The 23067-nt window shown below is 40.9% G+C and overlaps 1 protein-coding gene across 5 annotated transcripts in view; it reads left to right on the forward strand.

The window, feature by feature from the left end:
* The window catches only part of ttll7 (tubulin tyrosine ligase-like family, member 7), a 108399-nt gene extending 86370 nt beyond the window's left edge, over positions 1–22029 (forward strand). Inside the window, exons 20-23 of one of the 5 annotated variants that reach the window (XR_009129814.1) lie at positions 2000–2173; positions 5930–6056; positions 10042–10149; positions 12192–15908. Coding sequence is in view for 4 of the 5 variants with exons in the window: in XM_058072664.1 (XP_057928647.1) it covers positions 2000–2173; positions 5076–5173; positions 10042–10124 (355 nt within the window). In the remaining variant the exon portion in view is untranslated. Of the gene's footprint in view, positions 1–1999; positions 2178–5075; positions 5174–5929; positions 6057–10041; positions 10150–12191; positions 15909–21827 lie in introns of those variants that run through there. The other 4 variants (XM_058072664.1, XM_058072665.1, XM_058072666.1 and 1 more) reach the window with 4 other exon arrangements.
* Positions 22030–23067: the final 1038 nt, after the last annotated feature.

Here is a 23067-nt window from a genome sequence, read left to right on the forward strand (position 1 = left end):
ATCTGGACAGGATGCCTCCCAGATGGCTCCACGGGGAGGTGTTCAGGGCACATCCGAATGGTAGGAGACCTGGAGGATGACCCAGAACACGTCAGGATCCACCGGGAGGAGCTGGACAAAGTCTTGGCTTTCCTTCTTAGGCTGCTGCCCCTGCGACCCAACCTCGGATAAGCGGATGGATCAGGGACATCTTGAATTGTCCTCCTTAAATGGGACGGCAGCGGCAAATTACGAGAGTTTCCCAGCAAAAAGGGGAGGCTTGACAGTTATTTGCAACTCCCAGGTTACTTTTTTGACACTCACAATGTCAGAAGAGCAGTCAAGGTTGCTGAAGCTGAAGCTGAAGTCGTTCAAAGTGAGACATCACAAAAGCGGGCAGAGAAAGCGTGGACGGCTCAGCGGCCTACGAGGATTAGCTTAGCTTCTCATGCTACCACTAACAGCTGCACCTCATGGAGCGTTTTTGTGATCACAGCATGACCTGCTTGATCCAGCTAGCTTGCATCCATATTGTCCATGCAGGACCTCCCAACAGCGTGTCATGGCCCAAAACATGGATAGACTCCCGGGGGTGCGGCTACAGTAAAGAAGAGCAGCACAAATCCATGTGTAACCCCTCTGACCCGCTCCTCTCTGGTGTTTGATACTTTATCTTAGGGACTTAGCAACAATCAAACAGCCCAGCTGCATTGTGGCCAATGCATTCAACAGGCTTTGGAAATGTTTAAGAGGGAGGGGATGGAAGAGTTTTGAAGCCTTTCAGACGAGGCAGCTCCCACCCCCCCAAGGAGTGCAAGAGGGTAGACATCAAACGCATAACCCAGGGTTGTGCGGCTCTTTTGTTGAAGCTCTCGCTCAGTCAGCGGTATGTCCGGGCTTTAAAGGGGGTTAACTGTACTCGGATTTGGTTCACCCTTCCTTTTTGTGCACCTGTCCGTCTGTGTGACGGAAGGGATGTGTGATTTCGAACTCAAAAGTGTAACATTCTGGGATTTGTTTTTGGACGAAATCGGCAAAAAAAAAGTCGCACCCAAAATAAATGAAAGCTGTCCTTGATCTGTTTGTAGTAGATGCATGACTTTGGCCTCTTTTGGAAGGTGAATTTAATCCCCGAAAGACAGAAACTGAATTGGAAAATGAGAGAGGATTTTAAAAATTATTTTAAAAGAAATTGTATATCTTTTTACATGATATTTATAATTTTAGACATTATTATTTTATTATTTTATAATTTATACATTCATAAATTAATTTCATTAAAAAAATAGATTTATAAATAAATAATAAAAAAAATACTTTATTTATTTACCCTAGGCATGTACCCTTTTTTCCAAAAATCCAGATGTATATATCGCCCAACTCAAAAGTTCTCAAAAGTTACAACATTATTCGGTGTTTTGTTTACTTCAATTTTTTAAAAATTATTATGATTATTATTTTATTATGATTATATATTATTATCATATATTATCATTGTTGTTATTGTTATTTGTTATTGTATATTATTATTATCATCATTTATTATTATTATTGTAATATCACAGGTTTTTGTTTCTTCTTGGAATACAACATTTTCCTTTCATAGTACGACTGAAAAAAACCCAACAAAAAAAACAGCCGCAGGCCGTAAATGGCTCCCTGAACACACTTTGGACACCCCTGAACTAGGGTATAATTCAGCCTTTGTAAAATCCACATATTCAATAAATAAACTGATACGGCCTGACGTCTTGGGCCAGCTGAGAGGCCAATTACACCGACAGGAAATTGAGGGATTGAATTGGGTTCTTCTGGGAAGAATTTATTATTATTAGGTTATTATTGAGGAATTACATATGTGAGGTCACTGATGAACACAGTCTCCATTCCAGTTCATGTCAAAGTGTTTGAACGCATCCATGCAGGGCCTTCCTCGTCTCCATACTAATAATCAATATGTCTAAAATGTGACCTGAACCGCAAACTAAACTGTTTGTTTATCTCCGCTGCCCTCCTCTAGTTCATCATGGGAGAGCATCTTCAGTAAGAGCAGTGAGGTGGTTTCGCCTCAGGAACTGCAATGCTGCCGCAGACTGGTGCAGCTGTGCCGAGACTGTTTATTGGTCGTCTACAAGTTTGTCTCCGAGTCCCGGGGCTCTTTGACTGGGCTCAGCCCGGAATGGGACGACACCAGGTGAGGACAAAATAACATCCCTGTGAAGTTTCCCTTGTCCTGTGAAGCTTATTTTTGTAAACGCACTTCGCCATGGGTCATGGCCATGGCCGGGTAAGATTCAAGGATACATTCGATAGGATTTAAGAAGTCTAATCTACTAGTTGCTCTCAGGTTGCAGAAATCCTGGCACGAGATATTGAGCTTTACCTCCGGGAAGACCGTTACTAGTCTAAACTCTTGAAAAGTTCACCTAGAATAAAGCTTATAAAGGAACTTCGATGATTTATCGTCACCGTGTGAAAAAGTGTTTGCCCCCATCCAAAATGTTTCAGATCAAACAAAATGAAATATTTAATAACACTAAACAGATTTTAAAAGAAACTTTTTATTAAGGGAGAAAAATCCAAACCTAGATGACCATGCATGAAAAAGTGATCGTCCCCCTACGTAATAGCTAGTTTGGCCACACTTAGCAGCAGCAACTGCAATCAAGTATTTGCAATAACTTGCAATGAGTCTCTTGTCATGTAAATACAAACATTTTTGGCGTGTTTTGTTTTTGTTTTTTTTTAGAGTGTGTCCCGTAGCTCCCGCATGCTAGCTGTTTTTCCTTCTTTAGAATGCACAGAGAAAGTAAAGATATGTGGTCATGATTCATAAAAGGATTGTGGATGATGTGCAAAATTCCCCAAAATAGTGCACGAATTGAAATATTTAATAACACTAAACAGATTTTAAATGAAACTTTTTATTATTAAGGGAGAAAAAATCCAAACCTAGATGACCCTGCATGAAAAAGTGATTGTCCCCCTACGTAATAGCTAGTTTGGCCACACTTCGCAGCAGCAACTGCAATCAAGTATTTGCAATAACTTGCAATGAGTCTCTTGTCATGTAAATTCAAACATTTTTGCCGTGTTTTGGATTTTATTTTTAGGGTGTGTCCTGTAGCTCCCACATGCTAGCTGTTTTTCCTTCTTTAGAATGCACAGAGAAAGTAAAGATATGTGGTCATGATTCATAAAAGTATTGTAGATGATGTGCAAAATTCCAAAACATAGCGCACTTTTCCTTGAAAGCATTCATTATTCAGATTACACTAACCGGGTTGAAACTCCTTTGATCAGGCGCTGAAATATCACATGAAATGCAGGGAATACATGAACAAATATCCAAATGTGGTCAAGAAAATGTTGAACATTTTAATTTCCCAGGAAACACTTGTCACATCTCCTTCAAAGCGCCTCCAAGCCATCATCTCCATCACAAAACCCAATAAGGATTTAATAAAGGCCACCAAAAATCATCCTCTTTCAGCTCCATCCCTGCAGGAAGCAGGCGCTCAGATTTAGTGAGTGAACTTTTAAAGTGCACATGCTTTGGGCCAGCACACAGGAGAGAGCATGGAGTGGGGGGGTGGGGGTCTGCCGTTAATAGGAAAAAATGGTCCACAGATTAGTGCTCAGGTTAGCTGGGGGGGGCCCTGAGGCCTGCTTAATTCAATTAGAGCCCAGATGAGCCTGTGCAGCAAATGACCTTATGAGCGAGAGATAGAGAGAGAGAGAGAGCTCCTCTTTTCCCGGGGCCTCGTTTTACATGATTCATAACTCTCACGCATATTTTAACAGGCTATCACTTAGCACCCACAGTGTAAAAACCCAAGAAGTGTGTGGGCTTTGTGTTCTGTAACGGATACCAGTTCGTGTGGATAGTATGTTGAGTAAAACTCACTCCCCCGCTTTTAGCTGACTGGTTAGCATGGTCGACTCTCGTTTGGTTACGATGTGTGGGGAGGATTTGACCCTGCCATAATTCCTGGTGTTTGTTATATTTGAATGATATCTGACTGAAAAACAGTCTGACTCACACAAACAAACTCATCACACAGCAACTTGACAATCAAAGTGTATACCTCAGAAATATAGAAACATGTACAAATATGAGTTTGAAATGGAAAAAAAGTTTTCCCATAATGCATTTGTTCGTTCAAACCATTTAATTGGAGGACAAGCAGCATAGAAAATGGTGGATGGTGCTGCAATGCTGCTTTGGTCCACCAGAGAGAGCCAGAGGACCCGGAGGCCTGAGGGAGGCTGACGTCATTATAGCGCCACAATGAATGCATTGCTCATACGCTATGCATTATAATAATAATATTAATACATTTTATTTGTATACCGCTTTTCAAAAATACTCAAAGACGCTTTACAGAAAAATGGAGTTGAATAAAAGCAAGCAAACAGAATAAAAGAAACAATAAAATACAACCTTCATTCATATATACACAGCAAAAACGTGGGTAAAAGTGGGGCACAGCAGTCAGGTATAAAACATTAGACATTAAAAACAGATTTAAAGAGGTGGGTTTTTAGTTGTTTTTTGAAACTGGGAAGGGCAAGCACGGAATCAATGGGGCATCTCTAGAGGGTGGGAGGAGCGATGGAGAAGGCTCTATGGGAAAACCAAGCGTGTTTTTGCATTTCCAACTCATATTTGTAGATGCTTGTATATTTGAGCCATACATATTGAGTGTTAAGGTGCTGTCTGATGAATTTAGTGTTAGTAAAGCATTCTTAGAAAAATGACACTGTGGGTTGGACTGCTGTCACACCGTCAGCTTGTGATTGGCTCCCGCTAAAGAAAGGGCTACCGTTTCCTCACTGACTCGTGAGCGGCTCAGTATTTAAACAATTGTCACAAATTTGTGGCTGCATATTGCGCATTGCGGCAGGGTTCCAAGTTTCACAAGAAAGTACGGTACTTCCTTCAACACCAACAATCCACCCAGAACTCGGTTCACAGGACAAAAGGGGGGGGGGTGCTGATGTGTGTAACAAGTGTAGTAACCTTGAGAGTCTATTCAAGCATGCACGTGCCTGTCTCTCCTTATTTCTTCTGTGTTTGTATATGTGAAAAAAAGCGTACCATTTGCTGCTGGACCAGCCTCTACCCATGGCTCCACCCCTGCTGCTGTCGCTGCCGCTTCCTCTTCCTCCGCCTCTTCGCCCCCCGATTCAGGTCTTTGCTTGGTTTAGTTGTGCTAAACCCCAACCCCCCCCATCTTTCAGCAACCGTCCCTAACTCACTGCCTTCTGCTTGCCCACTGCCTTAGAACAGTCGAGCATGCTCTCCTCTCCTTCCTCTCATGTGCAATCAAATGAGGGCCCATTCTGGATGAAATCAATTCCAAATTGTGTTTGTAAGTCTTTTGATGGGAAGGAGAGACTGTTTGGAGTTTATCGATGCTGCAACCTTTCGGCCTGGCTTGCTGTGCGTCACCCTGCTGCCACATGCCTAAAACTCAGCTTTTCACTCAATGCTTCTTTGCCTGAGTGCACTTTCTATTAAAAAAGGGCCTCACTTGCACATCAATAGTATTAATAAAGAGTATTTGTGTCACATGGCGGAACTCTAGCTAGTTCTCCCAAGCATGAACTCTTCCAGGCACATTCTGTCCTAACTCTGTATGGACGGCGTGTTCCCATCAAGTCTGACTGTTTAGAGATGCTTCTTTTACAAAACCTGGAGGAAAAACGGTGAAGCGGCTGGGATGAGAATCAGCACCTCCAAATCCGAGTCCATGGTTCATACCCAGAGAATGGTGGGGTGCCCCAAGTGGACTCGGCATCAATCCATTGTGGTGAAGAGGGAGCAAGTCGAAAGGCAAATCTCTCCATTTACCTGTCGATCTCCCTTCCTACCCTCATCAATGGTCATGCGTTTTGGGAAGATGGTGGGTACAAGCTGCTGAATGTTCTGAATGCTCTGCCTTAGAGATAAGGTGAGAAGCACTGTTATCCAGGAGAACCTCTGCTAAGGAGCCAGATGAGGTGGCTCGGGCATCTGATCGGGATGCCTCCTGGACGCCTCCCTGGGCCGGTGTTTAGGGCACGTCCGACTGGTAAGACCCAGGACACACTGGAGAAATAATGTCTTTCGATTGACCTGGGAATGCCGGAGAGATGGCCGAATTAGCCGGGGAGAGGGAAGTCTGGGCTTCCCTGCTTAGACTGCTGTCCCCACGTAAGCGGAAGACGATGGATGGATTGAGGGGGGGACCCAGTGTGAGAGAAAACAGGCAAACAATGGGTCAGAGTAAAACAGGCATATTTGTTTACATTGAACCCAATAGAGTTGGTCCCCTGAGGTCTATAATGGCTTCAACTCTGCTCAGAATGATTGTTACAGGATTTTTTGTCCTTACTGTAGTCAGAGGTGAGTGATGACAAAGCGATGGCCGAGTTCATCCCAAAGATGATTGATGGGGTTCTTGGACACCGGACTCATCCAAACGTGCCTGTATGGAACCACAGCACTACAACACTACAACAGAAAGGTCCCTTCACCAAACTGTTGGACGAGTCCAAAATAGAAAACTAAGAATATTGGGTGGATTTTACACTAAATGATGCATAACAAAATCTCAGTTATTGAATCTACCAATGCGATCGAAGCCTAAATTTATATTATAAAAAGCAATTAATAAAAACAAAAGCACCAGCTCTCATTCAAGTAAAATGGAGTCTAATCCAATGATACAGTCCTTTACAGTGGAGATATGCCAGCCATGAACGAATCATTCCAATGGTTGTTTTTTTACTGCAAGGGGACTCACAACTACTTGTCTCTGATAACTCATTCACTTTGTCACACATGCTACAGTTACCTTAATTAAAAAAATAAACAGTTAATTGTGTAACTGCATTTGTATCAGATGAAATCAACTCTCCTGTGCCCCTCCTGCCTGAGATTCATCACAGACTCAACAAAACAAACTGTTCACTGGGGTGGCGAATTTCATTGACCAACGAGTTCAGGAAGACTCACGGGTGTTCGACAAAGACCGGATTGTCACTGACTCATGGGTTGACACAGACTAAAATTGTGTCGGCTAACGAGTCCTCAATAAAGACTCTAGTTTCACAGACTCATGGGTAATAGGTAAAGACTCGGGTTTCACAGACTCATGGGTAATAGATAAAGACTCGGGTTTCACTGACTCATGGGTAATAGATAAAGTCTCTGGTTTCACTGACTCATGAGTAATAGATAAAGACTCGGGTTTCACTGACTCATGGGTAATAGATAAAGACTCGGGTTTCACTGACTCATGGGTAATAGATCAAGACTCCGGTTTCATGGACTCACGGGCTCCCAGCTAACACTCGAGTTTAACTGAGTCCCGGGTGACCAGTGATTCAAGTACCCGATTCACTTCGGCGAGTGACTTCACTCTCATAAACCACTCTGTGTAATTAGAAATCAGAGACAAGGAAAATGCGTTTAACATTTACAAATCATCTCTGGTGCATGTCCCGCCACCCCGCCAACCCCCCACTCGCTCCCACCCCCACACAAACAGTCCCCAAGAGCTTGGGCATTCATCCAAAGGCTTTTGCCATTGGGGTGTGTAGGTTATCTGCTGTTGCCCACACCTGCCAGCTTGTTTCAAGCATCACTCCCCCACGGAGTACCCTAACCGGGTGTGTCAACAGGCATGCGAGTTCTTCAGTCTGTGTGGGCGGATGAGAAGAAGTGGCCAAATGGATCCACTAATGACTTCCTTGTTAAGCCTGAAATGAAGTGTCTCCATCCTGAAGACAATTTTCACCATGATGACAAGAAGTTTCAGATTCTGTCAGCTTTCATCGGACTGAGAAGTAATTAGGGTTAATTGGGGTGTCGAGTCTAGTATCGGTCGCAGATAACCTTGAAGGCGCTTTGTACTTGTCGGTCTGTGATTGCGTCAGCTTTTGTAGCACCTCCCATCCCCCCGCATCCCTCATGACGACAAGTCTCTTTGTCCGACCTGCCCATCCAGCATGGCGGTGGCATAGAAAGCCCGACTGCTGTTAGTGTGTAAACATGGAGGTAAGCAATGGTGATTTGGGTTTCAAAGCAGAAGGTTCAACCTCCCACTCAAGATCTTCTTTGTGATCAAAGTGATGGCTAACATTGAATATGACAAATGAGGTTTCCAATTAAATATAGCCGGCAGTAACAGAGGAAGATGTTCACTACTACCACTGCTGTGATTCTTTCCGTCTATTGAATACACGTATACACTTTACTGCTGTCTAGGTACGCATTTTACTCATTTCAGTTTCAGTTCAGTCGGCCTGGGTTGACATGTACCTCCAAAAAGATGTTTCCGGGGTGAAATGAGGTGTGTGCTTCCGCACTTACAGTATACTTTTTTTTTGGGGGGGGGGGGGCAAACTCGGAAGCTTTATCTGTATGGTGTCTAGGGGCCACCCCCAATCACCTCACATCATTTTATAAGGCTAATAGATGATTAGAAAAGCCATCTAAAAATCTTAACTAAAACTAAAATCTCTTACCATGCTGTTAACTCCTCCCTTCAGAGAGCAGCACAAACTGGGTCTAACAAGGACAGAAAAACGCTGCACAACTGTGCAAGAAGACAAATATCTGAGAGTGTGTAGTTTAAGACAAAGACGCCTCACAGGTCGTCACCTGGCAGCTGCACTAAATAGTAGCCGTCAAACACCAGTGTCAGTATCAACAGTGAAGTGGTGACTTCAGGATGCTGGACTTCATAGCAGGACTGCCAAGAAAAAGGCATATCTCAGACTGGCCCAAAAACATTTCCAGTGATCCCAAACTTTTGAGCAGTAGTGCATATTCCCGCGGTTATTCAATTGCCAGGTTTCAATACCAGCGCATTCAATAGCAGCCATTTTCCCAAAGACTACCCTTCAGTAGATGATTTTAGCTGAGCAGCGGTAAAATAAAGGTGGAGGAGTGGAGTTTGCATGCGCGGGTTTCTTCCATGCTAGGTTAATTAGCGACTCCAAATTGTCCATAGGTATGAATGTGAGTGTGAATGGTTGTTTGTCTATATGTGCCCTGTGATTGCCTGGCCACCAGTCCAGGGTGTACCCCGCCTCTTGCCCGAAGACAACTGGGATAGGCTCCAGCACCCCCCTGCCACCCTCGTGAACACAAGCGGTAGAAAATGAATGAATGTACAATTTTTGACATTTTCGACTGAACTATGCATGAGTTAAAATTCCCCTACCATGCGTAAGATTCCACACCACACTCTCCCACTTCCTGCCACCTAATGGCCATTTGTATTGCTTAAAATTGCTTTGAAGCCAAATGTGTTAGTGAAGTATCACCTGTTTTAGCGTCATAAGCAAAAACCATAAAAGACGTATTAATATGTTGTCAGAATCGGGTGTTCGGGTTGAGTATTGGGTATTGAACGAGTTAATGAGATTCCGTGCATCCCTAGTTTGATCACAGGACAGTGATGCAATATGGTGCCGAGCAGGCATAAAAAGTTATAATAAACAGCAAAACTGTAATTCTACGTAGACGTTCGATCTACATAAGCTGAAGTGAGATGTTGGTGGAGTTCATGACAGCGGAGGGAGCGCCACACCGATTCCTACGGCCCACTTGAAGCCGTTTCAAGGACACTCGTCGGATGGAGTGAAGTTAATTTGAATCCATCCTAACTCTTGCCAGTCGACGTTAGAAGACACCGGCCAAGCAAATTTGTCCGAAAGCTATTTGCTGAGGAAAGAGAGCCGTCACTGTGTAATCCTCAGCGCCCGCTTCTCCCTCTTTCATTAGACTGACGGAAACGTCTCCTCAGGAACTTATTTCTCCTGACTGTTTGTTTAACTAAAAGAAAGCCGCACTGAAAGTAAAGATCTCCGATTGTGGAGATTTCTGATATGTCGCAGATCTCAAATGTGAGCAATTCTTCCAAAATGACCGTTTGGAAGAAATATCCCTCATGTTCAAGGTTGCCCGGATTGAATCATCTCATCTGACATTGCTTTGACAACCATATCTGACTCATTTCCTGTCAGATGAGCGGCATTTCAAGCTGACGCTGGTTTCATTCTCAGGTACTGGAACGCTGTTAGCAGGAGCTGCCTCACTGCTCTGTCTCGGTGGAAGGTGTCATAGGAAGGTCTTAGAGAGGTACTGACGTCGGTGCCGCCGCCGAATGATAGGTGAGGATTTCTCGATCATGTTAAGGTCTTAGTATTATAAACATCGGACATACAGTACTTCTTTCTAGAGTAGAATAATAATAGAGTAGAAGAATAATACATTACACGGCCATAAAACAGTAGAGTTGATACCGTAAATGCTCCAATTATTATCCTCTAGTCCATGCAATATTGCCATTCGGTTATCGTTCCCTCGCTATATTGTGGTTTCTAATAAATGAATTAATGAGTAAATTATGGATGTGTCGTGGTAGACTATGGCCTATTTGTCAAAACACTGAAATACAAGTGATATGTAGTATTCTGGTCACTAGGCGTCAGTAATGTAAACACTGCATGAAGTCGTGTCGTCAGTCATTGCATGTGTGAAAAAAAATTCTTCCCATCTCGTGTGGAAGTGGTACATTTTTGCATTTTTAAGTTTATATTGCTAGCTTGTCAGCTTGTGACCATCTGAAATCCCATTAAAAACGTAATTTTGGTTAGTAAATACGAGATTTGCTCGAGAACGAGATCCACACAGCAACAAAGGTTAAAAACGGTATGGTAAAGTCTACTTTAGGCCAGGCTCAAAATATTAGGAGAAAAAACTTGTAATCTAACAAGAAAAAGACGTAATCTTACGAGAATAATTCATTGGAAAAAAATAACATTGTATCATTTTAGTATTATTAGGAAAGAATATTTAAGTTGTAATATAAGTTGTAATACTGTATAATTAAAAAACAAAATGATGAATAATGTAATTTTTGGAAAATTTGGGTTGTGAAACAGGAGAATAAAGTCAAAATGCTATGGGAATAACGTCATAATTCTGAAAGAAAAATGGGAAAAAAACAGTACTTTTACAAGAAAGTCCAAATACTAAGAAAAAACATTGGATTCTATCGAGAAAGTCATAATTTTACATAAATAATATTGTAATATGCGGAAAAATAATGTAATTCTAGTAGCTTAAAGCTGAAATATTAAATAAAAAATATGCTTCTTTATGCTTTTTTTAAAATTAAGTTGTAATATGATAAAACTAAATAAAGGTGAAATTTATGGATAATTAGGTTGAGAAAAATCATGGGAATAAAATCAAAATATTATGGGAATATAATCTAAATATTATGGGAATAAAATCAGTAATATAAACACTGCATGAAGTCATGTTGTCAGCCATGGCATGTGTGAAAAAAAATCCTCCCATCTCGTGTGGAAGTGGTACATTTTTGCCTTTTTAAGTTTATATTGCTAGCTTGTCAGCTCGTGACCATCTGAAATCCCTGAAAATCCAACAATTTTATAGACAATAATTAAAAACGCAAGCATTGCTCATAGGTTTCTTGCATAGTGTAAAATTTATGGATAATTAGGTTAGGGAAAATCATGGGAATAAAATCAAAATATTATGGGAATAAAATCAAAATATTATGGGAATAAAATCAAAATATTATAAAAATAAAATCTAAATATTATAAGAATAAAATCTAAATATTATGGGAATAAATCTAAATATTGTTGTGACATTTTCAGTTCAGTCGGTATAGTGTACAGTGAATGCTACAAGTGTAAAGGTGCCTATAGGGGTGTTATTTCATGTCTACAGAGCTCTAATACATATTTCAAAAGTCATAAACTTACTTTAACTACAAAAATATTAAATGTATTAACATTGAATCATAAGTCTTGGAAATGTATCGGGATTGGGTCTGGAACCAATTAAACGACATAAACGAGGGACGTTAATGTAAAACCGCTGAATCTGTTCGGACAGCCAAAATTATTTACAAAAATACATTAATAGATCATTATTATACATTCAGGAATTGTACCCACAACTTTCTTTGGTCCCTGGGTGAAATATTGTAAAACAACATTTTTTTTTTCAAACTGGGACATCCAACGTTAAGTAAATAAAGGTTGGGTATAATCGGAGCGTTTACGGAATATGGAAAACCCGAGAGGTTGGATGTCAGTGCCGAGCATCCTGACCTCTAAACGTGGCTCCTCGCATCGCTAATCCTCTCATTACATCCGTGCTGCCGTCTGTCCAGGTATCTCCTGCCAGTGACCTCCCAGTTCATGAAGTGGCCTTCATCCAACACCTCAGCCGCGCCACGCTCACGCAGCCTTTTCGCCGCCAGGATGGGCCGCTTTTGAGGTCACCGCCACCGCCTTTGACTTTCTCCCAGCCAAACTCTGGACGATCTCAGTGTGTGTGTTTTTTTTTAACTCGGAGTACCTGACGGGGCTTGATGAACGCCAGGCAAAGAGAAAGAACAACAACAAGCCAGAGGGTTTGCGACGAAAAAAGCTTCCATTTAGGTCGGCGGTGCCAACAGACCACCTGAACGTTGCCTTCACCCCAAGAACAGCAGACCGCTCAAATTGTAATTGTTTTATTTTAACAACGCACTGCAGTGACCAGTCTTGGTACCGACAAAGGAAACTGGACCTACCTATCTAACGAAGCAAGGATTTTATTTATGGATCTATTTATTTTTTTCAGATGTTCCACGAATGCAGTGAATGCGGACGCAGAATGTCGTTACGGAATGATAAGAGCTATGAGTTGCAAATCTTATTTTTCGCTGGCTGTTTTTAATGTTTTATTTCTCTATTCACAGGGAATTTTACTTATTTTTCTCTGAGTCTTTATCTTTATAGCGACTTTATGACCCACTTTGCAGAGGGGACATCCTATTAAGTGTGGATTTGTTTTTTTTCCAACAACAGAATGTACTGTAAGTGTGTTGCCACATAGAGAACACGGCGTCTCGCCGAGCACTTAGTTCCAAATATGCACTTTGCAGTTTGTCCCAGAAAGAGAATGAGAACATTTTTTTAATGGGTCCACTTTGCAGTCGTGCTTGCATGCTTAGACTTTAGCCTGCGAGACAGAGGAGCTGAGTTGGGATGATACTTGAAATTAGTCCCCCCCTCCCCCAAACATTTCCCTTTAACATTTACAGAAGGTCCTCGGGTTACGACTGTCCATGTTTACATACTGTATGCAAACTTACCGTATTTTCTGGACTATAAGTCGCTCCGGAGTATACACTACTGCTGAAAAGTTTGGGATCACTTGGAAATTTCTTGGGGGCTTTTTCTTGGCAGTCCTGCTATGAAGTCCAGCATCCTGAAGTCGCCGCTTCACTGTTGATACTGACACTGGTGTTTGACGGCTACTATTTAGTGCAGCTGCCAGGTGACGACCTGTGAGGCGTCTTTGTCTTAAACTACACACTCTCAGATATTTGTCTTCTTGCACAGTTGTGCAGCGTTTTTCTGTTCTTGTTATGCTACGTTCACACCGACGCCGAATCGATGGCGAATTAAATCGGTGAGCAAAGCGTAACAAAGCTTAATGAAAGCGTAAAGACCGTAATACAGCGTAAGAAAGGTTTGAGCAATTCGGGACATTCGGCAAGAGCGCCAAAATCTTTTAAACTGTTTAAAAATTTGAGGCGATCTGTCACGAATTGCGTAAAGCGGGGAGAGCGTATTAAAGCTTATCAAAGCGTCACAAAGCTTATCAAAGTTTTGCTCAAAGTGCATGAAAGCTTAACAGAGCTTGGTCCAAAGGATCAATGGATCTGCTGCATCTTTATATATGCTCTGGATCAGAGGCGGGGTGCAGTCGGGATCTCGAAATTTTCCATTGCGTAACAGAGCTTAACAGAGCCTATCAATGCACAAGAGAGCTTGATAATCGTATCAGAGCGTTATTTAAAGCGTGATAAGCGCACCAAAGCTTATCAATGAGTATTAAAGCGTATCAAAGCGTGATTTAAAGCATAACAAATCCTGATCAATCGGCATCAACGAACGAATTTCGTATCAGAGCTTATCAGAGTATAAACATATCTGAGGAGATCGTGAGATTTTTTGAAAAATTTGTCGCCGATTCAAAGCGCGACATTCGGCGTTGGTGTGAATGTAGCATTAGACCCAGTTTGTGCTGCTCTCTGAAGGGAGTAGTTAACAGCATGGTAAGAGATTTTAATTTTAGTTTAGATTTTTAGATGGCTTTTCTTTAGGCCTTTAGGCCTCTATGCAAAAATGTACATCCTTCTTTGAAAATCATCTGATTAATTTTCATTGTTTGTGAAATGGATACAAATGTGTGTGAAATGGAAAAAATAGTTTGTGAAATGCAGGAAAATTTATTTTTCTTTGGAAAACAAAGAAATTTGCAAGTGGTCCCAAACTTTTGAGCGGTAGTATAAGTCGCACAAGGCCAAAAATGCATAATTAGGTTGAAAAAAACATACATAAGTCGCACTGGAGTATAAGTCGCATTTGACCAAAACAGACTATTTGACCAGATCAGACATTACCTCTTGGAAGGCAAGTTCTAACAATAACAGAATAGAAAACAGGCTGAATAGGTGTAAGATATGCTAACACAATGGTCATTCAGCTACACAAAATATAAACATGAACAGAAAAGGTGTACAGTGTTTATGGAACATAAACAGTTTTTTCATTTATAAGTCGCAGGAACAGCCAACCTATGAAAAAAAGTGCGACTTATAGTCCGGAAAATACGGTAATTTCGGTTCGTAATCACGAGGAAAAAAAATAGTTGTAATCTAACAAGAAAAAATAACATTGCATCATTTTACTATTAATAAGACAGAATATAAAAAAAAACTTGAAAAAACTTTTTAAAAGTTATAATACTGTATAATTAAAAAACAAAATGATGAATAATGTAATTTTTGGAAAATTAGGGTTGTGAAAGAGGAGAATAAAGTCAAAATACTATGGGAATAACGTCATAGTTCTGAAAGAAACATGTCAAAAATGGAAAAAAACAGTACTTTTACGACAAAGTCCAAATATTAAGAAAAAACATTGCATTCTATCGAGAAAAAGTCACAATTTTACACAAATAATCTTGTAATATGAAGAAAAATAAAGTCATTCTAGTAGCTTAGAGCTGAAATCTTTATGATTTTTTAAAATTAAGCTGTAATATTATAAAACAAAATAAAGGTGAAATTTATGGATAATTAGGTTGGGGGAAATCATGGGAATGAAATCAAAATATTATGGGAATAAAATCAAAATATTATGGGAATAAAGTCAAAATTACAAGGAAAAAATGGTCGAAATTGTTTGCAAGAAAAGTGGGAATGAAATTAAAATATTATGGGAATGAAGTCACAAGAAGAAAAGGTATGGAGATTATTTAAGAAGAAAGCTGAAATATTTGTAAAATCTAAAAAAAAAACAAGGAAAAATGGGGGCACGTTGATATGAACGACACATTTTCACTTGAGTGTATATAACAAAGGCATAAAATTGTTTCAGCCTTTCATTTTTCACCATGCTGGTACAAACAAAACAGGCCCAAACAACATCAGCAACATCAACACTCCACACAACAGCCATGTTGCTACAGTATCGTTGAGCATGGCAAACCATCTGCCCCTTAAAGCGACAGTAACAACTAAACTGTCTTTTTTGTGGACCGTGTGATTGACATTGGAGTTCATTTACCAAAAATCACCGTCTAGGAACGGCAATCATACGTAAGCAGAGGAGCAGCTGAGATGAAGATGTGTTTTTTTCACTCATGGATTGTGTGCAGCTCGTTGACTGAACGGGATCCGCAGCCCAGATACTAAAAATGAATCAAACACGGAGGAGTGTGCCAGTAAGAAGCACACCTACTTCACGTGTAAATGCTAATATATCACAAACCAGCGTAGTACTTCATTGAAGTACGGTAAAATAAAAGAAATAAACATGTTGTTTTTGGAGAGACGTGTTGTGTGTTAAGTAGTTTACACTGGGGAACACTCAAAATGTTGCATTTAAAGTAAGACTTGTTTTCAGTCAATTTAAGTGTGCTGAGTTCAAATCTGAAGTTAGTTTTTTTCTGCAAGCTACAGATTTTATGCAATCTTTAATTTTTATTAAAAATAGAAAAAAATCGAGCATTATTATAGGATATTGCAATATCAGCCACAAATCAGTATATTTAACAAGGCAAAAGAAACAGAACATTAAAATGTGATTTTAGATTAAAGTACACCATTGTTAGAAGTGCCATATGTTTTTCTGGAAGCGTTTCTCAGAAAACAGTCTTTATCGCAACGTGAGATAAGCATAATTTACAACGTTCTTCAGATAAGAGTCAATCACAGCTAATAACGCTTATCACTTTCTGTCAGTACAGTATTTTAGTCAGGCAGGAATTTGCGTTTGTAACTTTAACACTTCATCTGGGCAATCTCGTTTAATACTCCAGCAGTAGTCGGCCATCATACTTTTGTCCCAGCGACCTTGGTAGCGTTCTTCCATGATCTTTAGGTCTTGGTGGAACCGCTCTCCTTGTTCGTCACTCACAGCCCCCAGGTTTTCAGGGAACTGGTCAAGGTGGCTGTTCAAGAAATGAAGCTTGATGCTCATGTTGCACCTGAGAGCACGAAAAGCGAGGAGCATTCTGTTCACAAGTTCATTGTAGTTCTCTGCCTTGTTGTTTCCAAGGAAGTTCTAAGCGACTGCCACAAAGGATAACCATGCTGCCCTCTCCAAGGCGGTCATCTTGGCAACAAACTGATCATCACGAATGAGGGTTCGAATCTGTGGGCCATCAAACACACCTGCTTTGATCTTCTCGAACGACAACCCTGATTATGTGTTGGAAACATTCACCTTCGGTATCCAGTGCCTTGACAAATTGTTTCATCAAACCTAGTTTGATGTGCAGAGGAGGAAAGATGATCCTATCTCTGTCAACAATTGGGTCATGTGTGATATTTGGCATGCCTGCTTCAAGGGTTTCACGAACAGGCCAGTCCTTCTGGACCCAGTGTCTGTCTCGTGCTCGACTGTCCCACATGCAGAGGAAACATGGAAACTTGGTGAAACCTTTCTGTTGACCAAGAAGGAAGTTTACCATTTTCAAGTCTACACAAATGATCCAGTTGTGCTCACGATATTTTAAGAATTCCCTGACCATTCTGATGTCATCATAGTCTTCCCGCAGATGAACTGAATGACCTACAGGCACTGCCCCGTAAACATTGCCATTATGCAAAAGAACACACTTGAGACTGCGTTTAGAACTGTCTATAAAGAGCCGCCATTCAGTTGGATCATAGTGAGGAACACCCAGTTCTTTGAGAAGACCTGGGATATCATGGCAGTAAACAAACTGTCTGTCTTCAGAAAAGAAGGTCACAAAAAGCTGGTCGCGCTTTCTGTAATATGACACTTTAACAGTGTGATCAACAAGATTTTTGCCTTGTAATCTTGATGCCAAAAGCTCAGCTGCTTTCTTTGAAAGACCTAAATCCCGAACTAAGTCATTCAGTTCAGTTTGGTGAAGAGGCTTGGGGACTGGGGGAGATTCAGTCTCTGAAGAACATTCCTCGGATTGTTCCCACTCAGTTTCTGGCAATTCATTGTCACAACTGTCTTCCTCGTTCGTATCATGTCCAATGTCTTTATTGTTTAATGAAGGCAAACCTTTGAAAACTGGAACAGGAATGGAATCTATGTATATAATCTCAAAATGCATAGATTTGGGTTACGTAAGTTCATATATTTAGACTATCTCAAATTGCATGAAAACTAGAGCTTATGGAGAAAAACTAATTTCAGATTTGAAATCAGCACCTAAAAATCATTCAGAATCAGTTAAAAAATCCAATGCAACAGAAAGTTGAAAAAATATTGTTCCCCAGTGTTAGCAGCTCTGACTCAGTGTGCCAAACAGTAAAATAACAGCAGTGTCGTTTTCGACTCCCCTCATATTCGGACTACAATTTACACACCAAATACTTAGCTTTGCTGGACTATGTACAGGATATGTGTTATTTCAAAGGCAGGTTTCAATGGAGGAATGCCATTTTAAGGTTACAGAGCAATAAAATGTAAAAAAAGTCATTGTTTTGTCATTGGAGTTGAACGAAAGGGCCTATTGATACGTTTAACAGATATAGGTGGCATCAAGCAGAACAACATACTTGCTCACGGTGCAACAAAACCAACACATCCACAGCAAGTTAATGCATTGCATAAATCACGTAACGTATGATTTCCAAATGGCCACTAGGCATGCTGGGTAGTCCAGATGCAATGACAATATGAGCTGTGACTAATAAAACAATGTATTTTGAAATCTAGAAAAAATTTATGGCAAAATGTTGGGAGAGAGAGTACCACAAACTACCCAGCATGCCTTGCGGCAGAAATATACCAGTGTTTATAGGCATGGGTATTGCGTGTAGGTTACCTTGTGTGTCGTGTGTTGACATGTTGTGTTGTTTGGGTGTATTTAATTTCAACAGTCGCTGATATTGTAAATGCTGATCCAAAATCAGAGGACAGTATCATTATCAGCATTAGCCGATGGTCCTGGAACATAATGCTAGCAAAAATGGAGGATCTACTGTACACCCCCCCCCCCCCCCCCCCAACAGAGCAGAGACTGACAGTCTGACTCTGTGAGCCTGGCGTGCCGTCCAAAAGCATCCCCCTGCAACGAGGCTGCACTGTTCCGTCCTGACCTTTCCACTCATCACGCTCCCCTGCCACCAACCACCAATCCCGGCTTCTTTAATCCCAGCAAAGTCCAGACAGCAGAGTATCCACCAAGACCCGTATGACCTCATTTCAGGGGCCTAGGCCGACATCCCTGGCTTGGGAACTGTGAGGGGTGGATGGCTGGGATAATATAAGGTAGCACGAAAGCTCCTACAGATGGCCGGACTTCCAAAATTGTCTCTTTTTTCCTTCTCTTTTGGTTCTTAATCCGCCATTTTCAATTGACACGGGGGGGAAAAGAGAACTGTGATTTGTTCTGTCATTATGAACATGTTTTTTCCAAGCATGGCTTCCCTTCTTTTTCCCTCCCATCCGACAAAATTCCATCCAAGTGATTTCACTTTCTTATCAGAGGACTATTTTGTGTGTCCAGCTTGTGTATCTCTGCTCCCTGTTGAGTGTAATGATAAATCCTATATGGTGCACCATGCGTTCACATATGTCAAATCCAGTATAGTTCTCCGTTTACGACATTCTGTGATTAGGAACTCGCTCCCACAACATCGCAGCAAACCATTATGTCTCGCAAACAGCAGTGCGCCAAAGAAAAGGAAAGCCATTATCATGAAATTGAACAAAACAAACAAAAAAACGCTTAGATTTCCTTCACCTTTAGTTTATTAAACCAATAAAACCAAATTAAAATTGGTTTAGCAGTTGGATTTACGGTAATCCCTCATTTTTAATTGGTTCCAGACCCAACCATGCCGAGTCAATTTCCACAAAGTAGGATTCCTTATTTTTATATTTAATATATTTTAATATTTGGAGCATAGAAACCCTGTCAACAACCTTCTAAATAGGATTTTATTAACATAATCAGAGCCCTCTAGACATGAAATAACACCCCTACAGTCACCGTTACACTCTTATTTCTCAATTTAGTAGACAAAATAGATAAATAAGACATAAATAAGACATGTGGTCTGCTGCAAATGTGTATCAGTGCTTAAGGGGCAGACAGGAAGTGAGGTTTAGACGTTTTAGCTTCAGCAGTAGCTCGTGTCAGGGATCAGGGTGCTTGTGTGTCTCACCCAACATTACAGTAATGTCACTGACACCTAGTGACCAGTGTAGAATACTACATACCACAATGCCTTATATTTGTATTTTACTTCATTATTACTTCATTTATGCTTGAAAATGCATTAGGCAAAAAATGTGTAAAAATAAAGGCTGAAAAATGCTAATTTTTGGACTAATAATAGGCTGTAAAATGTGAAGCCTGAAGTGGGGAGGGAGTCGTGTATTTTAAAAAGCTCTCATGTTAACTTGGTACTATTAGTAACATTTTTATGGACATATCAACTCCTGCAATTTGGCCATTAAGAAAAAAAATTGGGGCATAAATAGACTTGTTGAATATATATATATATATATATATATATATACATAAGACATGTGGTCTGCTGCAAATGTGTATCAGTGCTAATTATATATATATGTATAAAAAGTTTGGGATCACTTGCAAATTTCTTTGTTTTCCAAAGAAAAACAAATTTTCCTGCATTTCAACATTTGTATCCATTTCACAAACAGTTAAAATGACTGAGATGATTTTCAAAGAAGGATGTACATTTTTGCATAGAGGCCTACTATCAACAACTGTCAGTCCTCTGCATCAATCTCCTGGTATGGCTGCTAATCAAGTTTATCATTTTATAAGGCTAATAGATGATTAGAAAAGCCATCTAAAAATCTAAACTAAAACTAAAATCTCTTACCATGCTGTTAACTACTCCCTTCAGAGAGCTGTATCAGTATCAACAGTGAAGCGACTGGCCAAAATGATTTCCAAGTTATCCCAAACTTTTCAGCGGTAGTGTATATATTTAAAAGAGCCTCCAAACATCACACACTGCTTCGAAATCCAAGAAAAAATCCTGTTTTTTTTGGTCTGAAAAAAACAGGATGAGCGTGTTGTGTGTTGCTCATGGAGCAACACACCGAGGAGCCACAACGGCGTCACAGTCAGGGAGCTGTGTCATCTGCTTGCATACGCATTCACCAAATGACCCCTGCAAACGTATGCACTTTATGGCAAATATTCAAACCCCGCAACATTCCATTACAATATTTATAAGATCCAATCACAATTCCAGGATGCTTATGTCATAAACTCCTTTGGGACTTTTACCAAACACAGCTGGTGGTATTATATATTATACGTATGTAGTATCTTAATAGTTCAGGTTAAATGCGGGAGATGCTCAAGGATTGAACTTGCAACCACCATATTATGAGAAAACAAATACAGAGAGCACAAATTGGACTTGTTAGTTGGGTTTGTTTGATCATCGATGCGTTTCTAACTAAATATTACATCATATTCCCTGAGTGAGGGGCGGACAGGAAGTGAGGTTTAGACGTTGTTTTTTACATCTGCAGAGCATTAAATAAACTTGCACTTCAACTTTTAAAAAAAAAACCAAAACCAATAAGACTTTAGTGGTGAAAAAATGGCGTTCAGTGTCCGTTATACACTTGATTAATTACTCATTCATTCATTCATTCAGTCCCTCATTTATCACGGTTAATTGATTCCAGACTTGACCGTGATAAGTGAATTTCCATGAAGTAGGATTTCTTTATTATTATTATTATATTGAAAGCCATGGCCTTGCAGCCATAAAGTCACCTGACTAACTTTGATGGTTTTTGACCCCGCCCTTGAAGCTGCAGGGTCGTACTTGCCTGCATGGCTTTCACTCAGTGACCTTGCTCTTGACACCCAAAGACTCCCACCATGGGGGGCGGGTGGGTAGTGGGGGTGGCTGCAGACAAGCACAGCTCTGCATATGACCGTCATTCACAACACAGTCTTACCCCGACTGTGTGTGTGTGTGTGTGCGTGTGTGTAGCGCATGAAGGCGATCAGTAAAGGATTGACGAGAGGGAACACGCAAGGCCAGGAAGTGACTTTCTCTCCCATCTGGGCTCCTAACAAGTGGGGCTGCTAGCTGCATTAGCACATGTGATGGTAGACGACCTGACTGTCCATCCCTTCACCCTGTGATCATTGCTCTCAGCAGCCAGTGAGGGGGGGGGGGGCACAATGAGAATAAATGAGGTGTGGGGAACATGTGGCATGTGTGTGTGTACCTGCCTCCTTTCTTCTTCGGCAGAGTTGGGCTATGGAGCCAATAGAGCGTCCGGGGACTCTTCATCCATTTGCTGCCGAGAGCCCCAGGGGACGCGTGGAGCCTTGCAGGATGGGATGTTATCAATACCACCACCACCCCCCGGGCAGCCTGGGAGACAGGAGGGGAAGTCAGTGACTCCTGCTTATTATTCTTTAACTATTTTATTCTCAAGCTGAACAGGAAAAATGATGCCAAAGATGCGGCTCAGACCACTTTCTGTACGTAAGCTACATTCATTATACACATTGTTTACATCAACATTGCTTGGAATATTTTTGGTACCACTCAATGACAAGCGGTGATCCAAACTGCAGATATTTTTCAGCTCAAAAAACATGAAGGGATTATTTGCAACACAATGTGATCTCTTTTCTCCAGCAGATATCTGTAGCTGTGTGTCGGACAGACTCCCTCCTGCTCAAACTTGACAAAGCTGCCAATAAACGTGGCATGCATCCCATGGCGGCGTAGCAAGCGAATAGCACAGACAAAAACGCAGGATGCATTCATGGACATCGGGTTATTACATTTGTCTTTTTGAAAGCAACTTCACGACCCACTTTTGGGTTTCAGCCCACCAGTCGTGAATCACTGCTGAAGGGGGAGCTGCAAGGAGTTGGGAGGATGGGGTGTGGGTGGGGGAGAACACCAAAAGTTGACCGTACACCCTAGGGGGACCCGCCCCACCGTTTGACCACTCTTCTTCTTCTGAAGTGCTACACACAGAAGGGTGAAAATATGTGAAATATATAATATCATATTAATATCATTATCATAATTACGTATATAATATAATATAATTATCATCATTATTATATATAATATAACGGCCCATACCGTTATAAAAGTGCAGTTGATGTTGATGGTGGTTTGCACACGGGTTGTTTACTTGAACAAACTACACCAAAAAAATAAGAATTGACCGGGAGTTTGACCCCTGATTTACCTTCCTTGCACCTCCTACATTGGTGCGGTACATGTACCTCTGCTAGTTGGAAGCAGTTACGCGCCTGATAAAAGCAGCTTTCTTATGATTATTATTCTGCCTCACGTTTTACTGTAACGTGTGACAACGTCACCATATCTCTATGGATTCCAACTCAATTAAACTACAAAATGTGCAGCTTCTTCAGCACCGAGATGAGTTATTACTTCTCTCAGCCTAACTGGGTGGTGGAATGGAAATATTGGACTGGCAAGAATGAACCATGAGATCTGGATG

Source organism: Doryrhamphus excisus, chromosome 5 (genome assembly GCF_030265055.1).
Source record: "Doryrhamphus excisus isolate RoL2022-K1 chromosome 5, RoL_Dexc_1.0, whole genome shotgun sequence".
NCBI lineage: Eukaryota > Metazoa > Chordata > Actinopteri > Syngnathiformes > Syngnathidae > Doryrhamphus > Doryrhamphus excisus.